Source organism: Triturus cristatus, chromosome 6 (assembly GCF_964204655.1).
Source record: "Triturus cristatus chromosome 6, aTriCri1.1, whole genome shotgun sequence".
Classification (NCBI taxonomy): Eukaryota; Metazoa; Chordata; class Amphibia; order Caudata; family Salamandridae; genus Triturus; species Triturus cristatus.
The window spans coordinates 961,626,416-961,652,407 of NC_140589.1; the positions used below are offsets into that span (position 1 = coordinate 961,626,416).

The 25,992-nt window shown below is 46.5% G+C and overlaps 1 protein-coding gene across 2 annotated transcripts in view; it reads left to right on the top strand.

Moving 5' to 3' along the window:
- The first annotated feature begins 12,145 nt into the window (after positions 1-12,145).
- The window catches only part of FUCA2 (alpha-L-fucosidase 2), a 230,955-nt gene continuing 217,108 nt past the window's right edge, over positions 12,146-25,992 (top strand). Inside the window, exon 1 of one of the 2 annotated variants that reach the window (XM_085611664.1) lies at positions 12,146-12,697. In XM_085611664.1, coding sequence (XP_085467790.1) covers positions 12,486-12,697 — 212 coding nt within the window. In that variant the 5' untranslated portion in view covers positions 12,146-12,485. The remainder of the gene's footprint in view (positions 12,698-25,992) is intronic. The other variant, XM_085611665.1, reaches the window with a different exon arrangement.

Sequence of the window (25,992 nt, forward strand, 5' to 3'; positions counted from 1 at the left end):
TTTGCTTGTCGTGGTACATAGGATAGTGCGACTATGTTATCAATTCCTGATCTTCCTTTGCGGAAGCCAGTTTGGTTGAAGGGTAATGTCTCTTCTTCTTCTATCCATCTGGATACTTCTGTTAGTAGAGTACTTGCAAACGCTTACCCTTCTAAATCTATATATTAATTTATCATTTTTTAGGTCAGTGTTTTCACTTTTCTTGAATACTGGCTGTAACAGGGAGCCTCGCCATGAGCCCGGAATGTCTGCTTGTAGCATGAATTCTGTGAACAGGGTGGAGAGAATACCAGCTCAGTATGTCAAACCCTCCCTAAACATTACACCGAGGGTCTTCTTAGTTGGGAATTTGGGTGTATCCCCCTTTTTTCTCTTCTTTTTTGTTCTCTAAAAGCAGACTCATTCACTCCAAGTGGACCTAGTGGGCCCTGGATACATTTTCAGATATATGGGCGTGTTGCATAGGATTTTCAGTTGCTCTTCTCTTATAGAACTGAATCTGTTTAATGATATACTCAGTTGAACGCAGCTGGCCCAATGCGGGTTGTAGGCGGCATGCTGTGTTAATTACTCACTTGGTACGCTTTGATTCATATGCCCCGTTTTCCTTCCTTTTACTATGTTACAGCCGGCCCAGTGGGTTGTAGGCAATGATGCACTGTATTTCCATGCTAAGAGCTCTGCCAATAAAAATAGATTTAATTCTAAACATTACACCGTGGGGGGGGGGGGTGTGACCATGCAACATGGCCGACCAGACGTGAGCCCCTGAACTCCCGGCCAGCCTAACAAAAAACCTTGCATAATCCTATTAATACTCCTTGCACACTATCCCACTGAATGTCTGCACACACCAGAAAGAAGACAGAGAATGTGTCGCTAGCCGCAATTGGTGTTTCTCACAGCAGGAGACAGTAACGGCAGAGGCTACCGCTGGGGCCTTGCCAAGGCACGGGCCAGGCGGCGGATCACCATGCTGTGCCGCCAGAAGCTGCAACAGGCTGGCATGAGAGGAGCCGGAGAGATGCTGGAACCAGAGTGAGTGACCCACGAAGTGGTGGCTGCCGAGACATTGCCGCGGCGCAGCCAGTCTTCTGTGAGTGGCTAGCCAGGCGAATTGAAGTTGGAGAGGCAGGGCCACTAGAACCAGCGACAACAAGGAGAAGCAGGCACCCCACCCCTTGGGCCCGCCACACACGTTTGCATTGAGCGAGAGGGGCTCTGGGGTTGTGCCCAACTAGATGTTGAGGGGTAGGCCTGTCACTGGTGACTCCTTGCCTGGTTGGACTCCACTGGCTCCCGGTCAACAAGGTAATCACCTTCAAGCTCCTCACACATGCCTACAAAGTTCTCAACAACATAGGACCAGCCTACCTGAACCACCACCTCACATTCCAAGTACCCGCCAGACAACTCTCTTCTGCCCAACGCGCCCTACCATCCATCCCCAGGAACCAAAAGACCAGAACCGGAGGACGTTCATTCTCTCACCTCGCAGCCAAGACCTACAACACCCTGCCCCTCCACCTCAAGCAATCTGCGTCGCTGACCCAATTCAAGGACATCAAGACCTGGCTCTTCGAATGATCCTCACACTCTGAGGGACCAGCAGCCCCCAGAGCCTTGAGAACCTCATGGCGGGGTAGTCAAGCTTTATAAACCCCTGATTGATAGACTGATTGAAAGATAACATACTGAGGCTGAGGTCAATGGGCCCAAACAAACTGACCACAGGAACCTTGGCAGCCCCCACTGAACACCACAACATAAGAAAACTGTGCTAAGCACGGGGGTAACATACCTCAAGGAGCCAGACCTGGGGTTCCGGAGCCCACGTAGGACACTCGGGGGCCCACCCTCGTGGCACCAGAGAAGGAGCCAGCTTGGCACATGCAATCCACCACCCGCCCTGTGATTGGGAGTGGCGCGGGAGCAGTGTAGCAGACCCAAACTAGTCAGGACCCTGGACTCAGGGCAGCCCCTAGCACGCTATTGCGAGTGGAATAGCTGGCCTAGGTCACCAGTGGAGTTAAGCTCAGAGAGTGGCAACATGCTCGGGGCTCAGCGAACCCCCAGGTCCACACCAAATCACTAGGACCCAGCCACAGCTGTGAAAGAGACTCAAATACCCAAGGGGACAAAGTACTCAAGATAAGTAAGAGCGAGTGTGGACCAGTGGGACATCAGACCCCAGGAGAGGCGCTTTAGCTCAAGACTTCCCAGCAACCAGAGGGAGGTGTTGGTCCTCCTTATCGGAGGGGTCTCAACTGCAGTTGGAGACCCTGGACAGAAACTGCATTGTCAATTTGCAGTTGGGCCCTGGAGCAGGGAGCCCCTGGCCCACCCCTGGGTCCTCCAGTGGGTGGCGGTGAGACATCCTGTTGTACACACTGAACAACTACGCCTGGCACACCTGGGCACATCAACTTACAGGTGAGAAGACCAGAAGCATGCGGTTACAGAACCAGGAGTTAGGCGATCCTTGCCAGTGGACAGAGGAGATAGCCCCATTGCATCAACTTACCCCCTGGTCGCATGAATCAATGCAGCCAGAGGCCGCACCAATGCCAGTGGGTCATGACAGTAGGGCCAGGCAAATTCAACAACTCCGCTGGTCAGAGGGTCTCTGCTTCCCCCGAACAAGAACCATGGGCAAGGACAGGCCTGCACGCTCGCACACCATTAACACCATCACACAATATACTACCCCACGCCAGCCTACCCAGAGACTAATGCGGCAGGGAGGGGCAGACCGCAGAGAGCATGTAATACGAGGCTCTTGGACTGCGCCCTAACATAAAATAGAGATAGTTTCAATTGATGTCAATGTCCTGTGTGCGGACCTGAGGAAGGTTGCGGACAAAGTCACAACAGCTGAATGCAACATCGTAGAGCTGCAAGGTGATGTTGTGGCCCTCAAGCTTCAGATGCCCCAGATATCGACAGTCACGGGGAGCTGGTGCACTGCATCGAGGAAGCAGAGGGTCGCTCCCTCGGAAGCAACATTCACATATTTGGGCTCCCGGAAACAGCGGAGGGTGCATCTGTCGAAAAGATCATGGAGGACTGGGTGCAGACTGGGGCTGAAGCCACTTGGCCTGTCAGATTTCTTTGTTGTTAAAATAGCACATAGGGCCCTCACTGACAGAATACTAAATTACCATGACAGGGACAGCATTCTTCGAGCAGCCCGTGAGCAAGCTGTTCGCCTCTTCGGAAACAGCCAGATAGCCATTTACCTTGACTACATGAGGAAGGTGCAGAAGCAGCGCAAATCCTTGCTAAGCGTAAAACAAAAGCTGAGAGCACTACAACTTCAATACATGCTGCTGTACCTTGCACAACTGAAAGTCATTATTCAAGGAAAAGCACACTTCTTTGACTATAGAGAGGAATTATGGAAATGGTTGGAACTTTGAGACAAGACAGGGGTATCCCGACATGGGAGTAGTCAACATTGGAATCGGGGATCCTGTCCCCGAGGGGGTCTCCTCTCGCAAGTGCTTTACAAGGAAGGACCCAAACACCCTACCTCTGGGGCCTCAGTAGGTTAAGATAAGCGAAGATGGGACTATGCAGCAGCACAACTCGGAGGCACAAGGCAAAGAGTTGAGCAATGGAACTCAGCCGCCTGCCACTGTAGCAGAGACTGGGGCTTCAGGCCCTACGCCAGACTTTGCCCCGGACACTATCATTACCTCGGAGATGGGGGTCAGAGAAAGATAAAGGTGATATCTCCCTCTGATATTGGTAAATCGAGGGCTGTGAGATTAATGACTGGGAGGCTGTGTGCTATTGAAAACTAAAATGGACCTTGTGTGCTGTACTGAGCCAGATAATGGTGTGTAGAGACGATGGACAATACTGATCTCAAACATAGCGCCGGTGTGGCACAGGGACCCCGGACCAGGGGTATTGGCCTGCTGGGCGACAACAGTTGTAACCAAGAGAAGATGGGACAATGTGTGCAGGTGTGAGTGGCTGGATGGGCGGATGGTTGGTGGAGTTTATTAGCCAGTCCCCGTTGGACGGGCTGGGATGCAGTGCAAGTCCTCGCATATGCATTGGGTGAGCATAGATAGTCACAAAGTTGTGCTATGTTTGTCTGTGAGTAGGCAGGGGGAGTTTGGTTTGTATTGTTTACCTACTTGTTGGTTGAACAGCAGTTGAAAGCAGACATGACATGCATGGGGGTTCACACTAGAACAATTAGTGAACGATGGGGGTGACTACAGAAACCTGATGTGGCATGTCAGGGGATTAGGTACCTACATCAAGAGATATAGGGTGGTCATCTTTTTGAAAATTGCAAACAGAACAATCTATGGACAGAATGTTGAACAATGTCAAGCATTCGCCCCAGTACAGAGATCTGGGCCTAAATCAACCGTTTTTGTGCTCCCCATGCCATTCCAGTTTAAACCCAGCCATATGCAAATCAGTCTTGACCCTGTTCCCCATGGAAACCGTACAGCTCGAACTGCTAAGCCAGGTCCTTCCTGGACCAGAAAAAAGCATCCTGGGACTAGTTTCAGGGTTTCACCCCTCATCAGCCAGGCTAGCCGGACTCAAGTGGCATGGAGACCTTTTTGGAAAGGCACAAAATTAGCACAGCATGCCTGCAGGAAATGCACTTGGATGATACAGGAGCTGCACGTCTAGCAAGCAAGTGGCGGGAAAGGTCTTTCATTCCTCATACTCCACATATGCCAGGGGCACATTAATCTGGATAGGTCCAGTGTTACCGTTTTCACTAACCTACATGGAGACTGATGTAGGATAGAGGAATGTCTTATTATAGGGGACACTGGACATAAAAAAGCTAACAATACTAAACATCTACACTTCAAACATCGACAATCCTGGGTATACAACCTTTACAACGCAACTTTTACAACGCACTACACTTACAACACATTTTTTACAACGCAACATCCACTACAACGCATTCCATTACAACGCAGGACACTACAACGCATTTTTAAAAACTACCTTTACAACGCATTCCATTACATCGCATACTACCTTTACAACGCATACCATTACAACGCATAATATTACATTAAAACCCCTACACTATCCAACACTTACCCTACTGTTGCACCCCCTGGAGTTAGAATAGTAATTTTTACCCCTATACTATCCAACACTTACCCTACTGTTGCACCCCCTGGAGTTAGAATAGTAATTTTTACCCCTATACTATCCACCACTTACCCTACTGTTGCACCCCCAGGAGTTAGAATAGTAATTTTTACCCCTATACTATCCAACACTTACCCTACTGTTGCACCCCCTGGAGTTAGAATAGTAATTTTTACCCCTATACTATCCAACACTTGCCCTACTGTTGCACCCCCTGGAGTTAGAATAGTAATTTTTACCCCTATACTATCCAACACTTACCCTACTGTTGCACCCCCTGGAGTAAGAATAGTAATTTTTACCCCTATACTATCCAATACTTACCTTAAATGCAATGTAATATTATGCGTTGTAATGGTATGCGTTGTAAAGGTAGTATGCGATATAATGGAATGCGTTGTAAAGGTAGTTTTTAAAAATGCGTTGTAGTGTCCTGCGTTGTAATGGAATGCGTTGTAGTGGATGTTGCGTTGTAAAAAATGCGTTGTAAGTGCATGCGTTGTAAAAGTGTGCGTTGTAACGACATACATCCACAATCCTGCCATCTTCACAGCGATGCAGGACCTGGTGATGCAGGATGCACAGTCACCTCTCACATGGCTTGGTGACTGCAACTGTGTGCTAGACTGCAATTTAGACAGAACACCACCCAGGGCAGACACGAAACAGCTATCACTGTTCTGGTTGTCTCCAGCTTAGTGGAACCATTGGTAACAAGGTGTACATTGATTAATAGTACAGACGCTTTTCTGTTTTTTTGCCTTGATTGCTTTCTACAGAGGTAGCCTAGAGCATGTCTGTATTTATCTGGATCTCTTTTATGTTTAGATCTGTTGAATGATTTATATAAATTGAGATACCACCAGATGGCCTGCCAAAGAGCTGCCATTGCTCGCTGGTTTGTGGAGTCCTGTAAAACCTTCCAGATGTGTTGCTTTGCTGCTCATGTCTCTTGCAGGCAGAGACTATCTACCTCCTGCGGTTTTTTTAGGTCTCGCCTACGCAGCGCGCATGCGCTGCATAGGAGGGCCTTTAGCCGTCGCTCTGGTCATTTTCAAGCACACACTCGTGCTTGTGGTGGCATTCACCTTGCAGGAGCGCGCAGTGGCGCGCCACAAGCGCGAGTGCAGTGTTTGAAAATGAGCAGACTGCGCGCGTGCGCACGCACCACTCCCGGGCTCTCTCTCTCTCTCCCTCCCTCTTTTCTCACTTTCTCTCTGTCTCTCCCTCTCTCTCTTTCGCTCTCTCTCTTTCTCACTCTTTCCCTTTCTCTCTCTCTCTCTTCCTCCTGCCCCGCCATGTCTGTGGGGCACTCAGTTTCGGACTCTTTTATTGAGCACATAATACGCCTCCCATTGAGCGGCCCGCATCTCTGCCGCCCTAACTCTTTTGAAGATCTTCATGTTTATGTAAGGCTCGAGCGGCATTAAGGCCAATTACTTTAATCGCCTTCTTTGGGTGTGCTTCCCTTTTTCTCCCCACCCTGGAGTTCGAAGGAAAGCACTTTGTGTTTTTTTCTCTCCCCTACTTTTTTTCGTTCTTCATTTATTTTTCAATCATCCCTCTATTCCATTATTTCCCTTTTTTCGTGCTCTTTCTTTATTGTTGCTTTATTATCTCGTCTCTTAAATTGTATTCTCTCCCTCTTTACTTAGTTAGCTATTTGTTTCTCTTAATTGTACTCTTCCTTTCTTCTTTGGTTCTCCTTTCTTGGTTTGTTTTTCTCTTAGATTTTCTCCATTCATTGATTTGCGTCCGTCGTTCGATTGAAGTTCTTGGTATTTCGGTTATTCTGTTTCATTATCTTACATCTTATGTTTACCTTTCTTCCTTTGAGTCTTTTATATTCCTTTTTCAGAATCTTTAGCTACATGCCTTTTGCTATTTCTCTCATCTTTTCTGAATCTTTTTTTTTAGTCTGCCCCTTCCTTCTTCCTTTTCTGCTTTCTTTCATTCTTCATTTGCCTTCCCCCATTCTTTTCTCTCCGTACTCCTTTCCACCTCCAGACCATTTCTCTTTCCCGACCACCTTCCGTTATTAATTTCTCGAGTGCTTCATTTCTTTCTACCGCCTTTCCTTCCTTTATTTCCCCTCCAATCACCACGTCCTTCTTTCCATTTTCTTCCAGTATGCTATTCTTCCCATGATTGTTTCCATTCTCCCATCTGCAATTCATTTCTTGTTTTCTTCTCTTCTTTATGTTGTTCATATTTTTACAGCCGGACGTCTTTTCTCTATTTATTTTAACCCAGCCTTTTTAATTTGTTTCCTTTCTTTTTTTTTTGCACAATGCCTCCACTCTTTTTACATGCTTTCCTACTCCTTTAATTGATATATTTTCTTGTACGTTTTACTGTTTCTTTCGCCTGCCATCGCCTGGGCTATCTTTAGTCTTTTAGCGCCTTCCTTGTCCTGGTTTTGTCGGTTAATCCTAACGAGGCCCATGTTCAAGTGTGTTTATCCGTTCACTGACACGTTCACAGACTACAGAGAACGGGTACTGATGTGTGTCTGCAGTGACTGACTTCCTTCCTATGTAAATTGGACCAGAGCGGGCCTGTTTCTGTTGTCTCGAGTATGTTTGAGACTGTTTTCAGTTTTCTCCACTTCTCTAGTGCGGAGATAACCAGTTACCCAGACTTGTTAAAGAGACCGGATGGCCCCGTGTGCTGCAGCACTGTGCCCTGAGCTGTAAGTTCCAAGACACGTGACGCTGCACCCCTCAGCAGCCCCTGGAGGGAACGGAAGGGTCTTTCTATACACTTAACTGTCAATCTGTCCATAACTTCTGCTTCCTATCTACCCGTTTTATCTGTTACCGTCTCACTGATGTGTGTTTTTCTGACTGACATTTGCCTATTTCGTTTTTCTGTCTGTCTGCTCCTTTTGTGTATATCCCTTTATCTTCCTGTTGTTTATCCTGCCTGTCGGTTTGTTCAGTCTTTTAACTACCGGTCTTTTCATGTACCTGTCTGTCATTTATTTGTTTGTTGTTTTTCTTTCTCCTCTCAAGTATCTGTTTATCTGCCGGGTATCTCACCATTTGCATGCTTATCTGTATGGGTGTTTACTTGTCTGACTGTTCACTATGTTATCCGTCTAATTGTTTGCTTGCCCGTCTATCCAACTGTCCGTGGGTCTATCTGTTCCTCTACCCAGTTATGTTTGTCTACCATGTATACTTGTCCGTCTTTCCAGTGAATTGTTTGACTGTCTACACGTGTATCTGCTTGTCTAACGTCCATTGATCTGTGTGACAGTCCGTTTATCTGCATTGTAGTGTAACCCAATATTTCTGCATGAGTCCGATATCGCTTCATCTGCCTGTTCGCTGCCCACGCACCTGTCCCATTTCTCTCATGGAATATTTTATTGTGCCGCTATAGCTCTACGCTACGGTGTCACCATCTATCTATTTGCAAACATTCAAAATAATAGGTAGATAAAATGATAGAGACAAAAAGAAAGCTGTCTTTTATGTATTGACCCTTTACTTATATGTGCATTTGTTTGCGTAGTCCATTTCTTCTCTGACTGTGTTGCTGGTATCGGATTGAATCTTAAACCACCACACAGCGAGCGATGTACGCGCCAATTTTTAGGTCTCGCCTAGCGAACGCAGCGCATGCGCTGCTTTGCCTTGGCGAGACTATTATTGTGGGTTTTGCTAGCGAAGGGAGACAAACAATGTGCGCGCACGGACAGGCGATGTGCACGCGCAGGGCGTCTCCTCTGAAGGGGGACAGATGTGCACTCCGTACTCGTGATGTGCGCGCGCATGGCGTCTCCTCTCTGCCGTCTATCCTCTGAAGGGGGACAGGAGATGTGCAGTCCGTACGTGTGCACATCTCCTGTCCCCACGTGAACACAGCGCGCGCATGGCGCGCTTTCACTTTTCCTAAGGCGGGGTGCGTTTAGCTGGTTCAATAGAAAGAAAACATGACAACTCCTCGCACTTTCTCCTGTCACGAAATACAGTTTGCCCACTGCTTCCATGCTCGCTTCATCCTCCCCCCTCCAGCCTAGCCGTCCCTGTCTCTTTGCCCCGCTGTGCGTTGCTCCATGTTGTTAGGACATCATGTTTCTAGTTCTATTACATTCAGGGCAGGAGGGTGGGGTCACCTGCCGGACAGGCAGGGAGCCCACTTCATAGAGGGCAGGAGCCAAAGGACGTAGCGGGCAGGAGTGAACGGCCCAGCAGGCCTCTGGAGCCCTGGAGCAGCTGCTGAAAGGCGGCAGAGGCGCGTTTCCTTCCTTTTAAGACGGGCTTGCAGATGACGGTAGGTGAGCTAATGAGGCCGTGTCCCTCGAGTCCAGGGTAAACGTCCCTGCGTGTACCGGCCACCGGAAGTGTTGCACAACAGCACCCTGGGCGCTGGCTTATTTGAGGCAGATGCTGTGTGTGAGCAACTGCGACATCTTTACTGCATGAAAGCTGCGGCACCTTTTATGTGCTTCTTCATGGTTATTAGGGAAGGTATTCCTTGTACAACATAAGTACAGCGCAACTGCTTGGGAACCCCCTGCTGTATATCAATCTATTCTTTATCTAGCGCTTCCTAGCTCTATTCAGCAGTTTGTAAGCGCTGTGTTGTACAGACTTGCCAGATGGGTGCTGTGCACGTGCTGTGTGAGCACTCGCATTGATACTTTCTTTAAATTTCCCTCTTAAGTATGAGAGTGTGTTTTACTCACTGATGCGTTCCTCTATTTATGTACTTCTATGCCAGTTCCACTAGCGTGTAGTAGTGCATTGGGCTTACGTTCGGAGTGATGTGTCAGCTTTGGCACCAGATCAGATTAATTCATTCCAGCGCCTAGATACAGTTTTTGTATTACTGCGCTATGTAAATGTTTTTTCCTTTAGATTAATTTACTTTCACTGCAGTGTCAGGACAATGTGTGTGAGTGCTGATGACGAGTGAGGTATTAACGTGCCACAAGGTGATGATCTGTCTGCTCCAATGGTGGTGAGATGGCGATGGGAGCGCTTCGCTCTTAGCCTGGTGTCGGGTGAAGTCTGCTCTGGTTGTGCCGTAGCTGGGCGAGGATGGTCTCAGGGTACCGTCAGCGGTGGTGTTTCTGCTGTGAGGGTGGGTGGGATGTTATAGGCGGGGGATCAGAGAGAGCTCGGTGGGTTCTGTAGCTGATAGCGAGTTGTGGACAGTGGACACTCCGGGGGGACTGAGGATGATAATCTCAGGTTGGGTTTCCCCTGTGCTGCAACTGTGCAGAAATATTGAGTATGCAGGGGTTGGTGCAGTGGGGGAAGAGATATGTGTGAACTCAAAGAGTGGGTGAGTTGCCCAAGGGAGTACTTTTGGCTTTTGTCCCTATCTGAGCGAGATGCGTGAGTTCTTGATTGGATGAGGCTGGAGGTTAGAAAGGTAATACTCAAGCTGTTTCCACTGAGTGATTGTTTTTAATGTGGAGGTGGACTTTTGAGTAAGGGAGTGACTCGCTCAACCGGGAGAGCTGCTGCTTGCCACACAGAGAAAGTGACTGGCTTGTCACTTTATGATCAAATGTAAGTTAATGCTCATTAGCAGCACATTAGCCCTTTCAGGCAAAGACAGTCTGAGTCTGCCAGGAAGAAGATTATAGCACCTGTCACTTCCAGAGACCGAGAATATTAATCAAATCTCGCAATTAGCCAATCAAATAAAACCGTTGACATCAAAAATGTCATAACCTCTCCTAAAATCTTTTTTTTAAAGCATAAATTGCCAAAAATTGAGGCTTTCTATTTAAAAAAACACTAGACAAAATAAAGGGCACCCGACAAAAATCACGATGCTTGGACTTTTTTTTATTTGGAAATTGGTCAGCAGCTGTAAGGCGTGTAAATAGCCAAATGTAAGACCTTTGTGTCAGGCTGTCAGATCTCACCAAGAGGCTGATTTTAGCATAGTCTAGTGCCCCCCCTCATCTGAAACCTGAGGGCAGTGCTGTGCCGCCTGCTCTGTTTCTTCCTCATTTATGTTTCGGGCCCCAGAGATCTGCTGTTTTGGTGGAGGGCACTCCACGCAGAAAAAAATGTGTGTGTCAAAAGCAAACAACTTCGGGGAGCCAGTGTCCGTCGCCATGTAAATGGCGATTCTTTATGTTCTTACTTCAAAGCATGAGATGGGCATAATCTACTGGAGGGTATGGAATCCATTGTTTTCCGTGAATCTTAATTTGAGTAGGATTGTAGAGGGTGTAATCTTAATTAAAACTCAAATTACACATCCGAAGGCACACAGCACTGTAATGCCTTGCTGAGCTGGTAAATTATTGCGCTTGCCCTTTATGCATCTGTGGCCTGCTCCACTCCAAACGAAAAGACATAGGTAAAACACATTGACATTCACAACGGCAATAGCTCCCACTCTCCCAAATGCGAGACCTATTGCATTGCAAATACTTGTTTTTACTATTTCACTTCGACAAGTTGAAGCTCTTGCGTCCTGTGACCTGACCATCAATTTGTTGATCTTCGGCAGCTCCGTGACAGGAGGCGGTACAACTCCACCGCGTACCTCATCCTACCCAGTTGAAAAAAAGACTAAATTTGTTGCGTTCTTGTTAAAAAAAACAAGCATTGGCATAGCCAATAGGTCTCACCTTTGGGACCTTATAAGTGTTTAGTTATCCAGCACAATATCCTTGGTGCAACAACATCAACTGTTGCATAGCTAAACACTTATAAGGTCCCAAAGGCGAGACCTATTGGCTATGCCAATGCTTGTTTTAATTGTCAAGTTGCAGTTTAGCAGCTTCGAAATGCCGGCGTCGTTCCAGGAAATTAGTGCTTTTGAGACTGACGTCTTGTGTTTTTTGTTTTAATTGTATTTTCTATTGTTTGGATTGTTCTCTGATGGGTGGGCCATTGTGCGCTAGGAGTAGCTGTTGTTTCTGCCCCCCATTTTACCCCGTAGCAGACCGTTTCCTGTCTCTCTGTCGTTATACTGTTCATTTTGTGGTCTTGCTAGTCTAGCCAGCACACAGGGATATTTTACTTCCTGTATTTCTTGGACCGTGGTTGGGTCGCCTCAAAAACAGCTTGTGTGCCAGGTCAAATGACTAAGGCGAGCAGGAGTGTGTTGGCCGGCCCGTAACTATTACTGGCCTAAACACAAAACGCTTAACAATCAACCCGCACGCAAACTGACCCGAGGCCCCAGGCATATTGCATCGCCTTTGTTTTTTAACTTTACTGCGTGTCACCTGACGCAGTCATGTGAGGAACGCCCTCAGGAGGAGGAAGCAGACCGGAGACCTGGAACACACCTGTTACAACGAAAGTTACGGCACTACCGACAGGGATCCGGCGCCTACTACGTCTGCGAGAGTCAGAATGGGCTTATCTGCACGATGTATCCCTCCGCCCACCGCGGTTCTTCTGGGGCTACTACTTTGGGCCTCGCTGGCCGCTGGAGACAGCTACGAGCCTACTTGGGAATCTCTAGACTCCAGACCCCTCCCGAGCTGGTATGACGAAGCCAAGTTCGGAATCTTCATCCACTGGGGGGTGTTCTCTGTACCCAGCTTCGGAAGCGAGTGGTTCTGGTAAGAAGACCCCATATGCATCATGGGAAGTGTAGTCCATGTAGTGGTGGGGTGTCACAGTCGCGATAGTGATGTGCAATTTATTATTTTCCCTAACGCTTCGGATACTTGTGAGAAAGTGTAGTGTGAATACACTTTTGTACATAGTTACATAACAAAATTACAAACATTAACATCAGGGCTGTAGAAGCCACGGGGGCGGGGCCAGCCCAGTCAATTTGTCAGCGTGCCCCCAAATGCGATGCAATTTTGATTTTTCCAAAGATTAAATTTTTTATTGTATTGCAGTTAGCTTCCGGTCCTTCGTATTTATGCAGTCCTGATATTAGGCTTGCGAATTAAACTGCCCGCTGTTATGCCTCAAGCGCTAGTTTGACACGTCTGAGTATGGATTGGTGGAGGCTGATGGGAGCGTCATCACGCCTGCCCATGCTTGGGCTTCAAGTTGGTTTTGGCCAGCTTCGTGCATGGCGCCCAACTGTGATTTTGGGATAGCAGTCTGAAATAGACTGAAATGGAAGCAACGGCAAGGTGACCATAATTTTAAAGCCAAAAAACCGGGACATTTGACAAAGATAGAAGAAATACAATTTTGCAGAGAATTCCAGAAAAAGCAGTAAGAACATAAATAAAATGCAATTTTTTAAATCTGCAGCATGTCTGTTAATTAGATTTCTTTGATTATAACAGCTGATTACTAGCCTGATTTGGAGCACAAAAAGGCACCTCCTACCGTTTTCAGCTGACCCTCTCTTAAAACGGGAACATGAGCTAAATTTCCCAAAATTCGCCGGGATGGGACAGTTGGTGAAAAACCAGAACTGTCCCGGCAAATAAAAAATTTGCTAGGATTCGCGCCAAGAATTTTTAATTCTATTAAGGACACGGAGGCGAGGATTATGCTTTCTCTTTCTTTTACTGACAACACTGCAGCCAACAAAAACGTTCATTCAATAACAAAAACTACATTTCCCATGGTGCTCTTGCACCAATCAGACCCCATAAGAGCCACCAATACAGTCCAGTGATCCTCTTTCTTTGCTCGAACTGGCAACACAAGGGTGAATCTATAACTGGAATAAGAAACAATGTCCTCCAATGTGAAAGATTAACCGGAAACCATGACTTCCGTTAAAGTCTTCAACTCGAAAAATCTCCTACTCTGATTTCTTATCTGACCCTGAAAGAAAAAAGAAAAAGAACAACCCGTAACTTCTGTATAACAGAAAATCATAATACATCATACACGGACGGGTCATTATTACAATAACATTGCAATATAACCGGGTGGGATAATCCTCGCCATCGTGTACTTAATAGAATTGAAAATTCTTGGCGCGAATGCTAGCAAATTTTTTATTCTATTACAGGACCGGAGGCTTCGTATTATACTAGTTTAACGCTTAGTAAACACAACTGAGGTTATATCACCCACCGGTTGTTTAAAAGTTGATTCAGATGACCAGTCGGCACATCGCATAATGTCCTGGATACTAGAACCCAACATATAAGATTTTGATGCCATGGCACCTCGTACAGAATGTGCTCCAAACATTTCAATATCAATACCAGCTTCTTGCATAACAAAACGTAACCATCTGGCTATAGTGGCAGCAGACAGTGGCTTAAAAGGTTTTTGCAAAGCAATTAATAATTGTGTACAACCATCCGGTCTCAGTGAACGGGTGAAATCTTTATAAGCTTTTAAGCACTATAAAACACATAGTTTGTCATTGTCTGGAAAAGCATTATATTCAATACATCTTGGCAAAGACTTTGTACGCCCTGTAATAGTAAAGGAAACTCCCTCCGGAGTAAATACCCTACCTGAAATATCCAAGGCCCGTACATCCGGCGCCTACAAGCGGATAGACTTAAAAGCATAGCCAATTTGGCAGATAAATGTTTTCTGGATAAAAGATTATTCACAGGCCATCTAATAAAAAGAGATATGACCAAAGAAACATCCCATAAACCGTAATATCTAGGTTTAGGAGGGTTCGCCACCCGTATGCCCTTAACAAGTTTGCATACCACCGGATGCATGCCGACAGGTCTACCATCAACTTGAGAATGTCCTGCAGAAATGGCGGCTCTATAGTTATTTACAGAGCAGTAAGCTAAATCTTCAGTGGCCTTGTCCGAGAGAAAATTCACGACGTGGGATAGACCTGCCCCCACAGGATACAGGTGTCGTTCCAGGCACCAACCCATCCAACCTTTCCAGGCTGAAGAGTCTTGTTTTCTTGTGGAAGGTGCCCAGGCTTGTTTGATGAAAGCTAAAGCGCTGTCCGAAAAACCTGGCATTTCCCACTGTTGCCGGAAAGCCTCCATGCCATCAGAGACAGTCACCTCGATATGACCATCGGGTGCTGTTCCTTGAGAGGGCCCAGGAGCAGTGACTGTGACCAAGGAAACCTCCTGGGAAGATCACAGCTCATCTCCAATAATACTGGGAACCAAGACTGCGATCTCCACAGGGGAGTCACCAGAATCACTTCCGCCTGCTGCTTGACAATATGAGACGTCACTCTGGGAATCAAAAGAAAGGAGGGAACGCGTAATTCAGCCCCCCTGACCAATCCTGAAGGAAGGCATCCGTTGCCATCGTCAGTGGATCTGGTCTCCAGCTGAAAAAGGTCGGAACCTGTCGATTCAGTCTGGACGCAAACAGGTCAATTTGACAAGGACCCCAGGTCTCTTGTAACCACTGGAATAAGATTGATTGAAGTTGCCAATCGCTGTAATCTTTGAGGTGTCTGGAATTCCAGTCCGCTACCAAGTTGGACTGGCCCGGAATGTACTCCGCTATTACCGTGATCTGTCGACTCCGGCAATAATGCCAAAAGTCTTTGGCGATCTCTACAAGTAGAGACGACCTCGTGCCTCCCAACTTGTTGATATACCTCACCGCTGATATATTGTCCATCCTAAGAAGGATACAACATGAGGTCTGCTTGGGAGATAACGTCCGTATTGTGTAGGAACCCGCTAGAAGTTCCAGGCAATTGATGTGTAAGGCTAATTCTTGGGGAGACCACCTTCCTCCAGTGAAAATGTCTACGCAAGGCTTTCCCCAGCCCCAACGACTGGCGTCGGATTCTATTATAACCTCAGGTTGAGAGCCGAAAATTGCTCTGCCGTTCCACGCTTCCACGTGGACCAGCCACCACTGCATCTCCTCCCGTACTTCCTGCGACAACAGAACTTGGTCCGTGTAGGACAAACCTTTTTGGAGATGTTGAATCTTCAACCTCTGAAGGGCCCTGTAATGTAGAGGTCCCTGGATAATTCCCTGAATGGAGGAGGCCAGTAGTCCAACTACTCTAGCAATTGTCCTGAGAAAGACAATCTGTATGTTGAGAATTGCCAATATCTCTTTTTTGAGAGCTTTCAGCTTTGTCTTGGGAAGGCTCCCTTGAGCAGGCTGAGAATCTGGCACAAAACCCAGAAAATCTATTGTCTGAGACGGACAAAGAGATGACTTGGGCTTGTTGATCACAAACCCCAAACTCTGCAAGAGAGACATTGTCATCTGAAGATGATGGTTGGCCAACTCTGGACTCGGAGCCATGATTAAGATGTCATCCAGGTAAATGATCATGTGAACACCTTGTTCTTGTAGGTGTGCCACCACCAGCTTCATTATCTTGGTGAAGCACCAAGGAGCCGAGGAAAGCCCAAAAGGAATGGCCAAATACTCGAACCATCTATCCCTCCATTGGAATTGTAGGAAACGGCGATGGGGAGGATGAATTGGAATGGAGAGGTAAGCATCTTTGAGATTGAGCCGGACCATCCAATCCCCTGTTTTCAGTAAGTCGACCAAAAGATGGATTCCCTCCATCTTGAAATGTTTGTAAACCAGGAATTGATTGAAATCCCTCAGATTCAGAACTAGTCTGTGACCGCCACCTTTCTTTTGAACCAAAAAGACATTGCTGGAAAAGCCGTGAGGCCTGCAGTCGCAGTGAGCAATTGCATGTTTTTTCAGCAATTCGCCGATTTCGGTGTCTATAAAAATACATTCTTGTTGGGAAAAACTGAGGGACCTGGGGAGTGTGTCCTGAATTGGTGTACGATAGAATTCCAGATGGACCCCTGAATAGTCTGTAATACCCAGGCATCCTGTGTCAATCTTCTCCAATTGTGAACAAAGAATTGTGTCCGACCCCTCAATGGTAACTGAAAAAAGTCTGTTACTCTTACCTGCAGAATTTTGCACCTGGAATCCTGCTCTGTTTCCACCCCCATGGAAATGGCGTTTGTTGAAGCGTCGGCGTGTGGGGTAGAAGGTACCTCCTCTAGTTGAATCCCATTCTCCCCGGCCGTGACCTTAGTCGCCTCTGTAGGGACCTTGATTATAGAAACGGCCTGACGATGCGTCCCCTGCCTCGTCCGGCCCTATTAAAAAAGCCTTGCTGGAAGACCTGTTTAATGCCAGATTGCGCCTTGTCTACGGATGTGAATGTCCCCACATACTTTGAGACGTCTTTGACAAAGCGGTCGCCAAAGAGATTGCCGTCAGCTAGGGGTCCCAGTTCTGCAGAAGCAAGGTCCGTGTGGTTGGAATCCATGCGCATGAGCAAGGATTTTCGCCCTTCGGCGGATATGGCGCAATTAGCATTGCAAAGGAGGCAGATCGCCCTTTGAGACCATTCCGCCAAGATATCCGGATCCACAGGGGCCCCTGATTCTTTGGCCACGAGGGCCATTTCCAAGATTTTTGCCAACGGACCTGCAACATCCAAGAGCTTGTCTTGGCACCCGCGCCAAGCGCGGTCTATCTCCTTCTTAGGACCTTTGGCAAACTTTTTCAAAAAGGTAAGAAGAGTCACGTTGATTTCCGGGGTTTCAGCCACTTTGTCGGGAAGTTCGGGTCGAGGGCACTCCGAACTTAACCTATTACGTACTTCCTTTTTCAAACCCCCTGCAAAGGTTATCATGCAAATAATCCGTGACCTCCGGGGCCGGAACCCAGTCAGAACAATGGGGGTGCACAATGTCACCTAGATTAAAGGTGAAAGGGGTATTGGACGGTGGGGTGTCCGAACCCAAAGAGGCATCTGTTTTGGCCTTCTTTCTAGGAGGAGGACAAGAACAAGGGAACCCTACTCACACGGAACCAGGGTAATAATTTTATTATCAAAAGACAGAGGCTCCTGTGGACACTTAATGAAGTAATCTCAATGTATATGAGCACAATGGCAATATGTTGGGTTATAGTGATATTGGAGAGAGAAGGAAGCAAATACACCTCCGATTTGTTTTTGAATCAAAAATATTTCTAAGATACTCCCACTCCTGTAGGAGCTTCAAATTGAAATAATGTAGCATAGCTACCAATGCGGTCAGAGACCCATGCACTCGCGCAAAGCGCGTTCAGGGCAAACCATGAAACAATGTTTCTACATAAATTAAAAAATAACGCATCATATGCACAATATGAACAGTAAGAGAACAGTAAAAACGCCCATTTAGCGCAAGTCATAAAAATGCAAGTAGTTATAAAGTAATAAGAGAGCACTTATCTCTGCTGTGAGCAGCAAAGAAAGAGGATCATGGGACTGTATTGGGGCTGATGGGACGTGATTGGTGCAAGAGCACCATGGGAAATGTAGTTTTTGTTATTGAATGAACATTTTCATTGGCTGCTGTGTTGTCAGTAAAAGAAAGCATAATACGAAGCCTCCGGTCCTGTAATAGAATCCGGGATGCCTGGTCACCCTAAGCAACGGGCACAAGAAGGCCAAAAGAAAAGAAGTGATAAACGGGTATGCTCGAGTGTCCTGTTTTCAAATGCTGTTATTTTGAGCCTCGGGACAGATTAAATTGAAAGCACGTAAGGAAAACAAGCATTTGCAATGCAATAGGTCTTGCATTTGTTAAAGTTAGAGCTGTTGGCGTTGAAAATAAAAAAGATTTTAAACTTTTGTTCTTTTATTTGCATTGGAGTTATTATATTTGCATAGCACTATTGCCAATGGTATAAAAAAGCAAAAGTAAAAAAAAAATCATTTTCAACGCCAACAGCTCAAACTTTACCAAATGCTACACCTATTGCATTGGAAATGCAATTGGTCTCGCATTTGTTGGAGTTATTGGTATTATAAATGCCAGTGTTTTTTACCTAGCCATGTTGCTGGGTGCCGTACCATATGTGGCCAATAGAGGTCCCATAGGACTTCTTTTAGCCACATATACTACTGCACCCTGCAAAGTTGGACTTATTGGCATTTTAAATTGCAATGCTTTTTTTCCTAGCCATGTTGCAGGGTGCAGTACCATATGTGGCTAAAAGACGTCCAATGGGATCTCTTATGGCCACATATATACTGCACCCTGCAGAAGATCTGGTAATCCACCCTACCTATAATGCATTTCATGCAAGACAGTACCACTAGTACATTGAAATAGCTATGTCCATATATACAATTAGTAGCTTTAAAGTGTGACAAATATTTATTACATTAATTCCGGATTAGGTTGTACTCTGTGTGGAGTTGGTGAAGGGAAATTTAGAGAAGGTCTCAAATATGAGATGTGTTAGTAAAGTAACCTTTGCCATTCTTGCTTAGGTCCAAGTGTATGTCCTGCCTAAAGCCCTCTAAGAAAATAGTGCACTGAGGCTGTGAATAAAACCTAGGGAGTGACAACAAATGTAACAAGGGGTGTCCTCCAGGGAGGTTACAAGAAGAGACAAGGCCGTACTAAGGAGGGACTACCAAGCCTATTGACCAATGAAAAGCCACAATTTACAAAGGTCAGGGACCAGAAGCCAATTAAAAAGATGGGTGGAAAGTGGGTGGAGCTTAAAGCCCATATCCAGCAAGTCTCGAAGAGAGAGCGCAAGCGCTGTCTAGGCAAGACCTAAAAATTAACAGTGTCTTCATGTACTCTTATTCTAGTGGAAAGAGTAAAAACAATTAAATTCATGAGGCTAAACAAAATCTAGATAAATAAATGTGCATATATACGTTGAAACAGGTCTTGAGGGAAATGTATTGCTTTACTTTCAGAGAGAAGTATCAAGATACAGCCATTGGAGCAAAAAAATAATTGTTTTGGAGATACAAATTACATTCATCTTAGACACTCTTTAATCATCACAAATGCTATTGAGCTGTAGGGAAGCATTGCTGGACCTCTCTCTCTGTAGTGAGTACAAGGCTAGTCCTGTGGATCCTTTGGCTTGCAGTACCTTGCTCTGGCGTCTGACTGCCTTCAGTTTCAGAAGAACCAGTTTGAAGTAAGATATTTCCAAATATGTGCTCAGGTTTAACCTCTTCTATGCCCATGACGAGATAGTCTCGTCATGGAGCGCGGTTGCGCTGTGCCCATGACGAGACTATCTCGTCATGGACCCCGCCCGCTAATGCTATGCCCGGCACAGGAGGGGGAAAGGGCGGGGCACTCAAGGGGCTAATCTGGTGTGCTGAAAAGGCAAAGAAATATTCAATACAAGGCCCACAGTGCAATGCAAGACCAATGCTATTACAGCCAGATGCAGACATGATCGTCTTGATACAGCTTTGTTGGATTGTTTTCAAGACATATTTTGCTGGTGCCCTTGGTCGTTTTTCTGAAGTGTTTAAATTGGTAACAAGACTGTTTCAGTATCTGAAAGTGAGTGCTCAACATATGCTTAGCCAGTCCAAGTTTTTTGCCAGCAGGCCCTTGCTTTCTGGGCATTGGCGTTTAACTTTTAGAGATGATTGCTAATTTGTGTTTACAGTTAATAAAACTGTATAGTTTTGATTTCTAAGTACCTTCCTACTACATAGTTCAAGCTGTCTGTTGGCAAAAGGCATAACGTCAGCTTACAGTAGGCTTAGAGCCTACCCATTGGTTACTATTGGTTGGCTTTACTGTCACTCATTTGCTTGCTTCTCATTCATTAGCTGTGTAGGCTTTTCTTCCTCATCTTGAATCCTTACCTGCTGCTTCTTCCCTTCCACGCTCACCCTCAGTGTTGCTCCTGTCCCACACTCACCCTTTGTGATACTTCCCCCTTGCCCTGCCTTTTGTGATGCTTCCCCCACCTGCACCCTTCCTGATGCTTCCCCCACCTGCCCTTTTAAAAAAAGGGCTTGCGGTGCTATTTTGTTATTTACCAATCCAACTCGGTAAATAAAAAAGGGGGGGGGTTAGTGTAATTTTGTAGACATGCCCATGCATGGTGTGCACAACTACAAAATGACATAACTACTTCATTATAGTGCCTTTTGTTACTTGTTTTTTACAGCCATGCTGCACTACATCGGCAGGCCTTGAAAAATAAAAATGTTGCCAGAGGTCTAGTTACTTGAATATTCTACGCAACTTAACTGTAACACGCTTGACCCATATTCTGGTTTCAAAATGTGTGATCCTAGGCAAACTTTTTATTTCACCAAATTGCCTTTTTCTTCATTATCACATTTGAGAGCACTTTCAAATATGTGAGATCGGCATGTCTTCTGTACAATTAACTCTTTTGTTTAATTTAACTTTTGCTCCATGTATAATAACAATCTAGTCTACAGATGGGGTAAGATGAACTCTGACTTGCTCTTAGTTCAGTAATAGCATTGTCATCAGGGCGGGGGCAGAATTGTTTATCAGTTTACATTTAAAAACATTCATTTTTAATAAATGTTTTATTAAAGCATGATTTAGTAGCACACTGTCTTTTATGGACATTACATTTTCCAATAAAATGGCCACAAACCGTACCTGTGACATGCAATTTTACTGATAAAACTATATATCGATAATGTGTGGAAATCGGGTTACAGCAAATATTTATCATTTGCCCATCTCAAAGTAAAGTGTTCTGAATTGTTTTCATCCTATTCTAATATTTGTTTCCATCACACTTCAAAATTGCAAAAAAAGGCTTCCTTAAGTGTGGATACAATTTAAAATTTGTGCAGTACATTTACAATTAACTTAAATGTTGTGTTTATAAAGCTAATACCCCACAGCCTTTAACCTCTTCTATGCTCATGACGGAATGGTTCCGTCATGAGCATAAGTGCCAGTGTGCTCATGACGGAACCATTCCTTCATGAGCACACATTAAAAAAATCCCTCTGCTGTAAACAGCAGAGGGTTTCCCCCTTTTTTAGGTCTCGCCTGAGACAGCGCGCATGCGCTACTCAGCGAGGCTTTAGTAAGGACTTCCAAGTCTGACCACTCATGCGTGTGTTTTTTTGTTGTTGCTGACAGCCTATTGGCCTTTGCGTGCGTCTTTCTAAGAAAGACAGCATGCAATTGGGCAAAGGCGGGTCATGTCCCACCTTTGTCTGGAATTGTAGCCGCCCACGGTCCTAGGGCTTGCGGTTACATACAGCCTGCCACACAGCGCCATCTATTTCCAATTATCGCTCCCACGTTTTGCGCTTGCGTTAATTGTAAACAGATGCCGGTCGGGCTGGCCGTCCGGGACACAGGCCCCGTGTGCACACTTCTTGTTATTTAACTTGCTTCACGGTGATTGCTCGCCTCCCCCTCCTGCCCCTTCGCTACTTCCTCCGTCTGGTAAACTGCTCAGATTTCCTGGCTCCTCGGAAGCGTCCTTGCAGTGTTTATGGGGGCAGTGTTGAAAGTCTCTTTTCGAAGGACACGGGGCCTGCAGTCAGGGGATGAGGGCGGGGCGGCAGGAAGGTCTACCTTTGAGGACCAAAATAAACAAGCAGGCTCTCTGGGCTTACCAGCGGCCCGGCATGCTAAAACCGGTTTACAATGGCTGCATGACATGCTCAGTGGGTTACTTGGGGGGGGGGGGGTGGGGGATGAGTGGGGTTGGTTATCGTCCTACATGGGTTATGGATGACGGATTGCAGCAAAGAGGTCAACGGTCTCTCAACCCTGCCATTTCCAGTGTCCTTTGGTTTGCACAATGCCTAGCACATTTAGCTCCGCGGTTTAGCCCTCGTGCTGCAGCGCTTTGAATTTATAAAAAAAATCAGATGGGATACAAAGTCGGGGCCTGTAAAAGACGTGGTCCCAGCATAAATTATGACAAAGTGAACAAGGTTGTTCGCACACACAGAAGAGATTTTCTTCCTTTTCAAAGCTTGCCTTTGTCTCTCTGAGACACTTTATTCGGCAAAATCCAGATAGTCTTCTAGGTTGTGAGGTGTATATAGATGCGGGCGCCTTACTGAGGAGATCCATAAAGGCCTAAGGACTGCCAGAGCTACGTGTGCATGGGGGAGGGGGCACGGCCTAGCTGTGCGAACCAGGCCGCCGTTCTAGCAGGACCAGACCCTTGATAAGGTTATCCGCTGCGGCAATGGAACAGACGATCTAAAAGAGGCGGAATGGAATGTCACAGTGGCGAAGAAGGATTGGTGACATTTTCCATCCAGGTAATTTTTTGTTGTGAAATTCGCCTTCCTAGTTAGGCCTTCAACAATACTGAGAATCAAATTTGCAAAATAGGGGGCCATAGCTTATGCATAATTTCCTGTTTTCGCTCTAAATATATTCATGTTTATGCCAGTGAACTTTAGTCTTATCCATACTTACACCCAATGTCCCAGAGTGTACGAAACCCCCGTGAAACAGCTTTCTGCACCCACATATGTATATGAGTCCTTTTATAATTTTTCTTCAGATTAATGTTTTCCCACCCCCGGGTACCCCCATAACAAAGGCCAGGCATTACAGAGCCCTGCTAGTTGGTTGCCCACGGACCCAAGAATGTCCCTAAAGCGCTATCCCCCATAGTACCAGGGGGTGGGTGGCACGGGGCCGATCTGCAAACTGCACCGGCACTGGAAGATTCACAGATGGTCCTGTCTTCACTCCCATCCCTCGACCCCCTACACCTCTTCGTTTTTCCAGACTCCCTCCCATTTTTCAAGAGATCACCCTTTGTTACGCATGAAAGCAGTATAGCGTCATGTGGGTGTAGTAGGGTATCCTCTCTCCCACCCTTTCAGAATTTGGGGCAGGGCTTCTGAAATGTGAGCCACCGTCTGGTCTGACTGCCCGTTTGCTACCTATGAGCCTTCAGTCATTCAGGTTGTGACAGAACTTACAAAGGAACTTCCTCTCCACCCCAAATAGCTGCAACCCCACTACCCACACCACAGGGGACGCGGGAAAAGGACTGTAAAAAAATACAAAGGATAAAAGGAACATAAACAGTCCAGCCAAAGCTACTGAGAATATTCATCATTGGAACATGTAAAGTATTTGTATACTGAAATGTTTTAGCCTATAATATTACATTTATAGAACTAAGAGCAAAACATGTTGGCGTCATGAGTCATGATCAAAAGGAACCAAACGTATATTGCTTCTTTCCTGTGCACCCCCTCCACAAATTTACCTTTTCTTTTCTTTTTAAGCAGTTACATAGAAGAAAAAAAACATATTTCTCCACATTTTGGTAAGCTTGTATTTCTGCACGCGCACAAATGTACACGAGGCCACAGCTGTCTTGGCTTCAAAACGTCACGCGGTGGCTGTGCGGGCTCTAAGCCGTGCCCGGCATGATGCTAACGGCAGGCTTGTTCTCCACAATGCCCCCTCCCTGGGCACGGCGGCTCCTGCCAGTCTGGGAATCTTTCACGAGTGACATGTTGTTTACGAGAGCGAGAAACCCCGATCACTCTCTCCTGCCAGGTGGCCGGCGTCTCTCTTTTCAGTCCTGGCAGGCGATAACCACCTGCTCCTCCTCCCCTTGCAGGAAAGGCAGGCGCCGCTGCCGCCAGTAGATACAAGCCCCGGCCGGGACTCCAGTCTTCGGCTATTTGGCCATTGAATCGCTCAGTACGAGCCTCCATATTCTCTTCCCTCAAATTTTTCCAGGTGCCATGTTATTGCTGTATTTAGAATCACCCGGGTAGGTCAGACTGTGGGGGTAATACACGCTTAATTACCCCGCAGATGTGCAGGGGTAATACACGCTTAATTACCCCGCAAAGGCATGGGTGTGCAGGCCAAGGGGAACTGGGCAGCTCTATCAGGGGCACCCCATCATTTCTCATTCACCCCGCCTCCCCCTGCTCCCTTGTTCGCGTCTGGAGAATGTCCACTACAGGGGATAAATGTATTTACATATGTGTGTGTGCATGTGTGTGTCCGTGTGTGTGTATGCATGTGTGTGTCCGTATGTGTGTGTGGTGTATGTGTGTGCGCTCGTCTGTGTGCACGTGTGATGTGTGTGTGAGCGATCGACTGTGTGTGATGAAATAACGTAGCATAGGGGAGAGGATGTGGCCTAACGGCTAGGGCGGTCGACCTAAAATCTGGGGAACCGAGTTCGAGTCTCAGCAGTGACGCGCAACATCCTGTGGTTCTGGCCAAATCACTTAGTCTCCCCTTGCCCAACAAGAATGAATGTGTCATTGTGTAACAACTGGTGCTCGTGTAAAGCGCTCTGATACCCAATACATTCGGGTCAAGAAAGTCACCTTTCTGCACTGCGCAAAAGGGAAAGGGTAGGAATGTGATGGATTTAAGGCAATACGGTGCATTCCTGTATTTTCCCCTGCACTGGCACCCTTTTCACTGCCTAGAGCTAATGCAGGCCATCCCTGGACAATGGTGCAAAGGTGCCTGCATTGTAAGGAAGATTGTTTTTTGCGGAAAGGGTCGCCTTCCTGTGCAAAAACAATCCCCTAAGGCTTTTTCCTCTTTCTATGTGTGCCACTGAATGTAGCCCAGGAGAAATAAAGATATTTCTCCTTGTTACGCCTCACCTGGGGAGGTGAAGGTTTTTGACGCAATCCCAAGTCTACCACTTCTGGTAAATCTGGGAATGTGTCAAAATCCATGGATGTTACTTGGGAACAATTACATAACACCCATGGAAATGCCTCACTGGCACAGAGTAATCTTTACTCGAGATTTAAGAAGTCGCTCAGGACCATGCAAGGTGGCCTTACTTGGCTTCATAAATCTAATTTTTAGGTCTCGCCTATGCAGCGCGCATGCGCTGCGTAGGAGACCTTAAGCCGCCGTTCAGCTCTTTTTCGATGCACACACTCTTGCTTGTGGCGGCATACATCTTGGGGGAGTGCGCAGGGGCACGCCACAAGCATGAGTATGTGCTTTGAAAAAGAGCAGACTGCGCACGCATGCACAGACGCACGCACAACTACCGTGCCAGCAACCACATGCGCGCGCCTCTTTCCTCGCCCACTCACTCGCTCCGCCCTCTCCGTCTCCTTTTTGCCTCTCCATTAACGTGCCAGTACCATCCCCCAATCCCTGTCTTTACCCACAGGCATTCATGTAATCCTTGCTCCTTTAGTCTTCTGTGTTGCTTATTTACTTCCCCCTTCATTCACACTCCC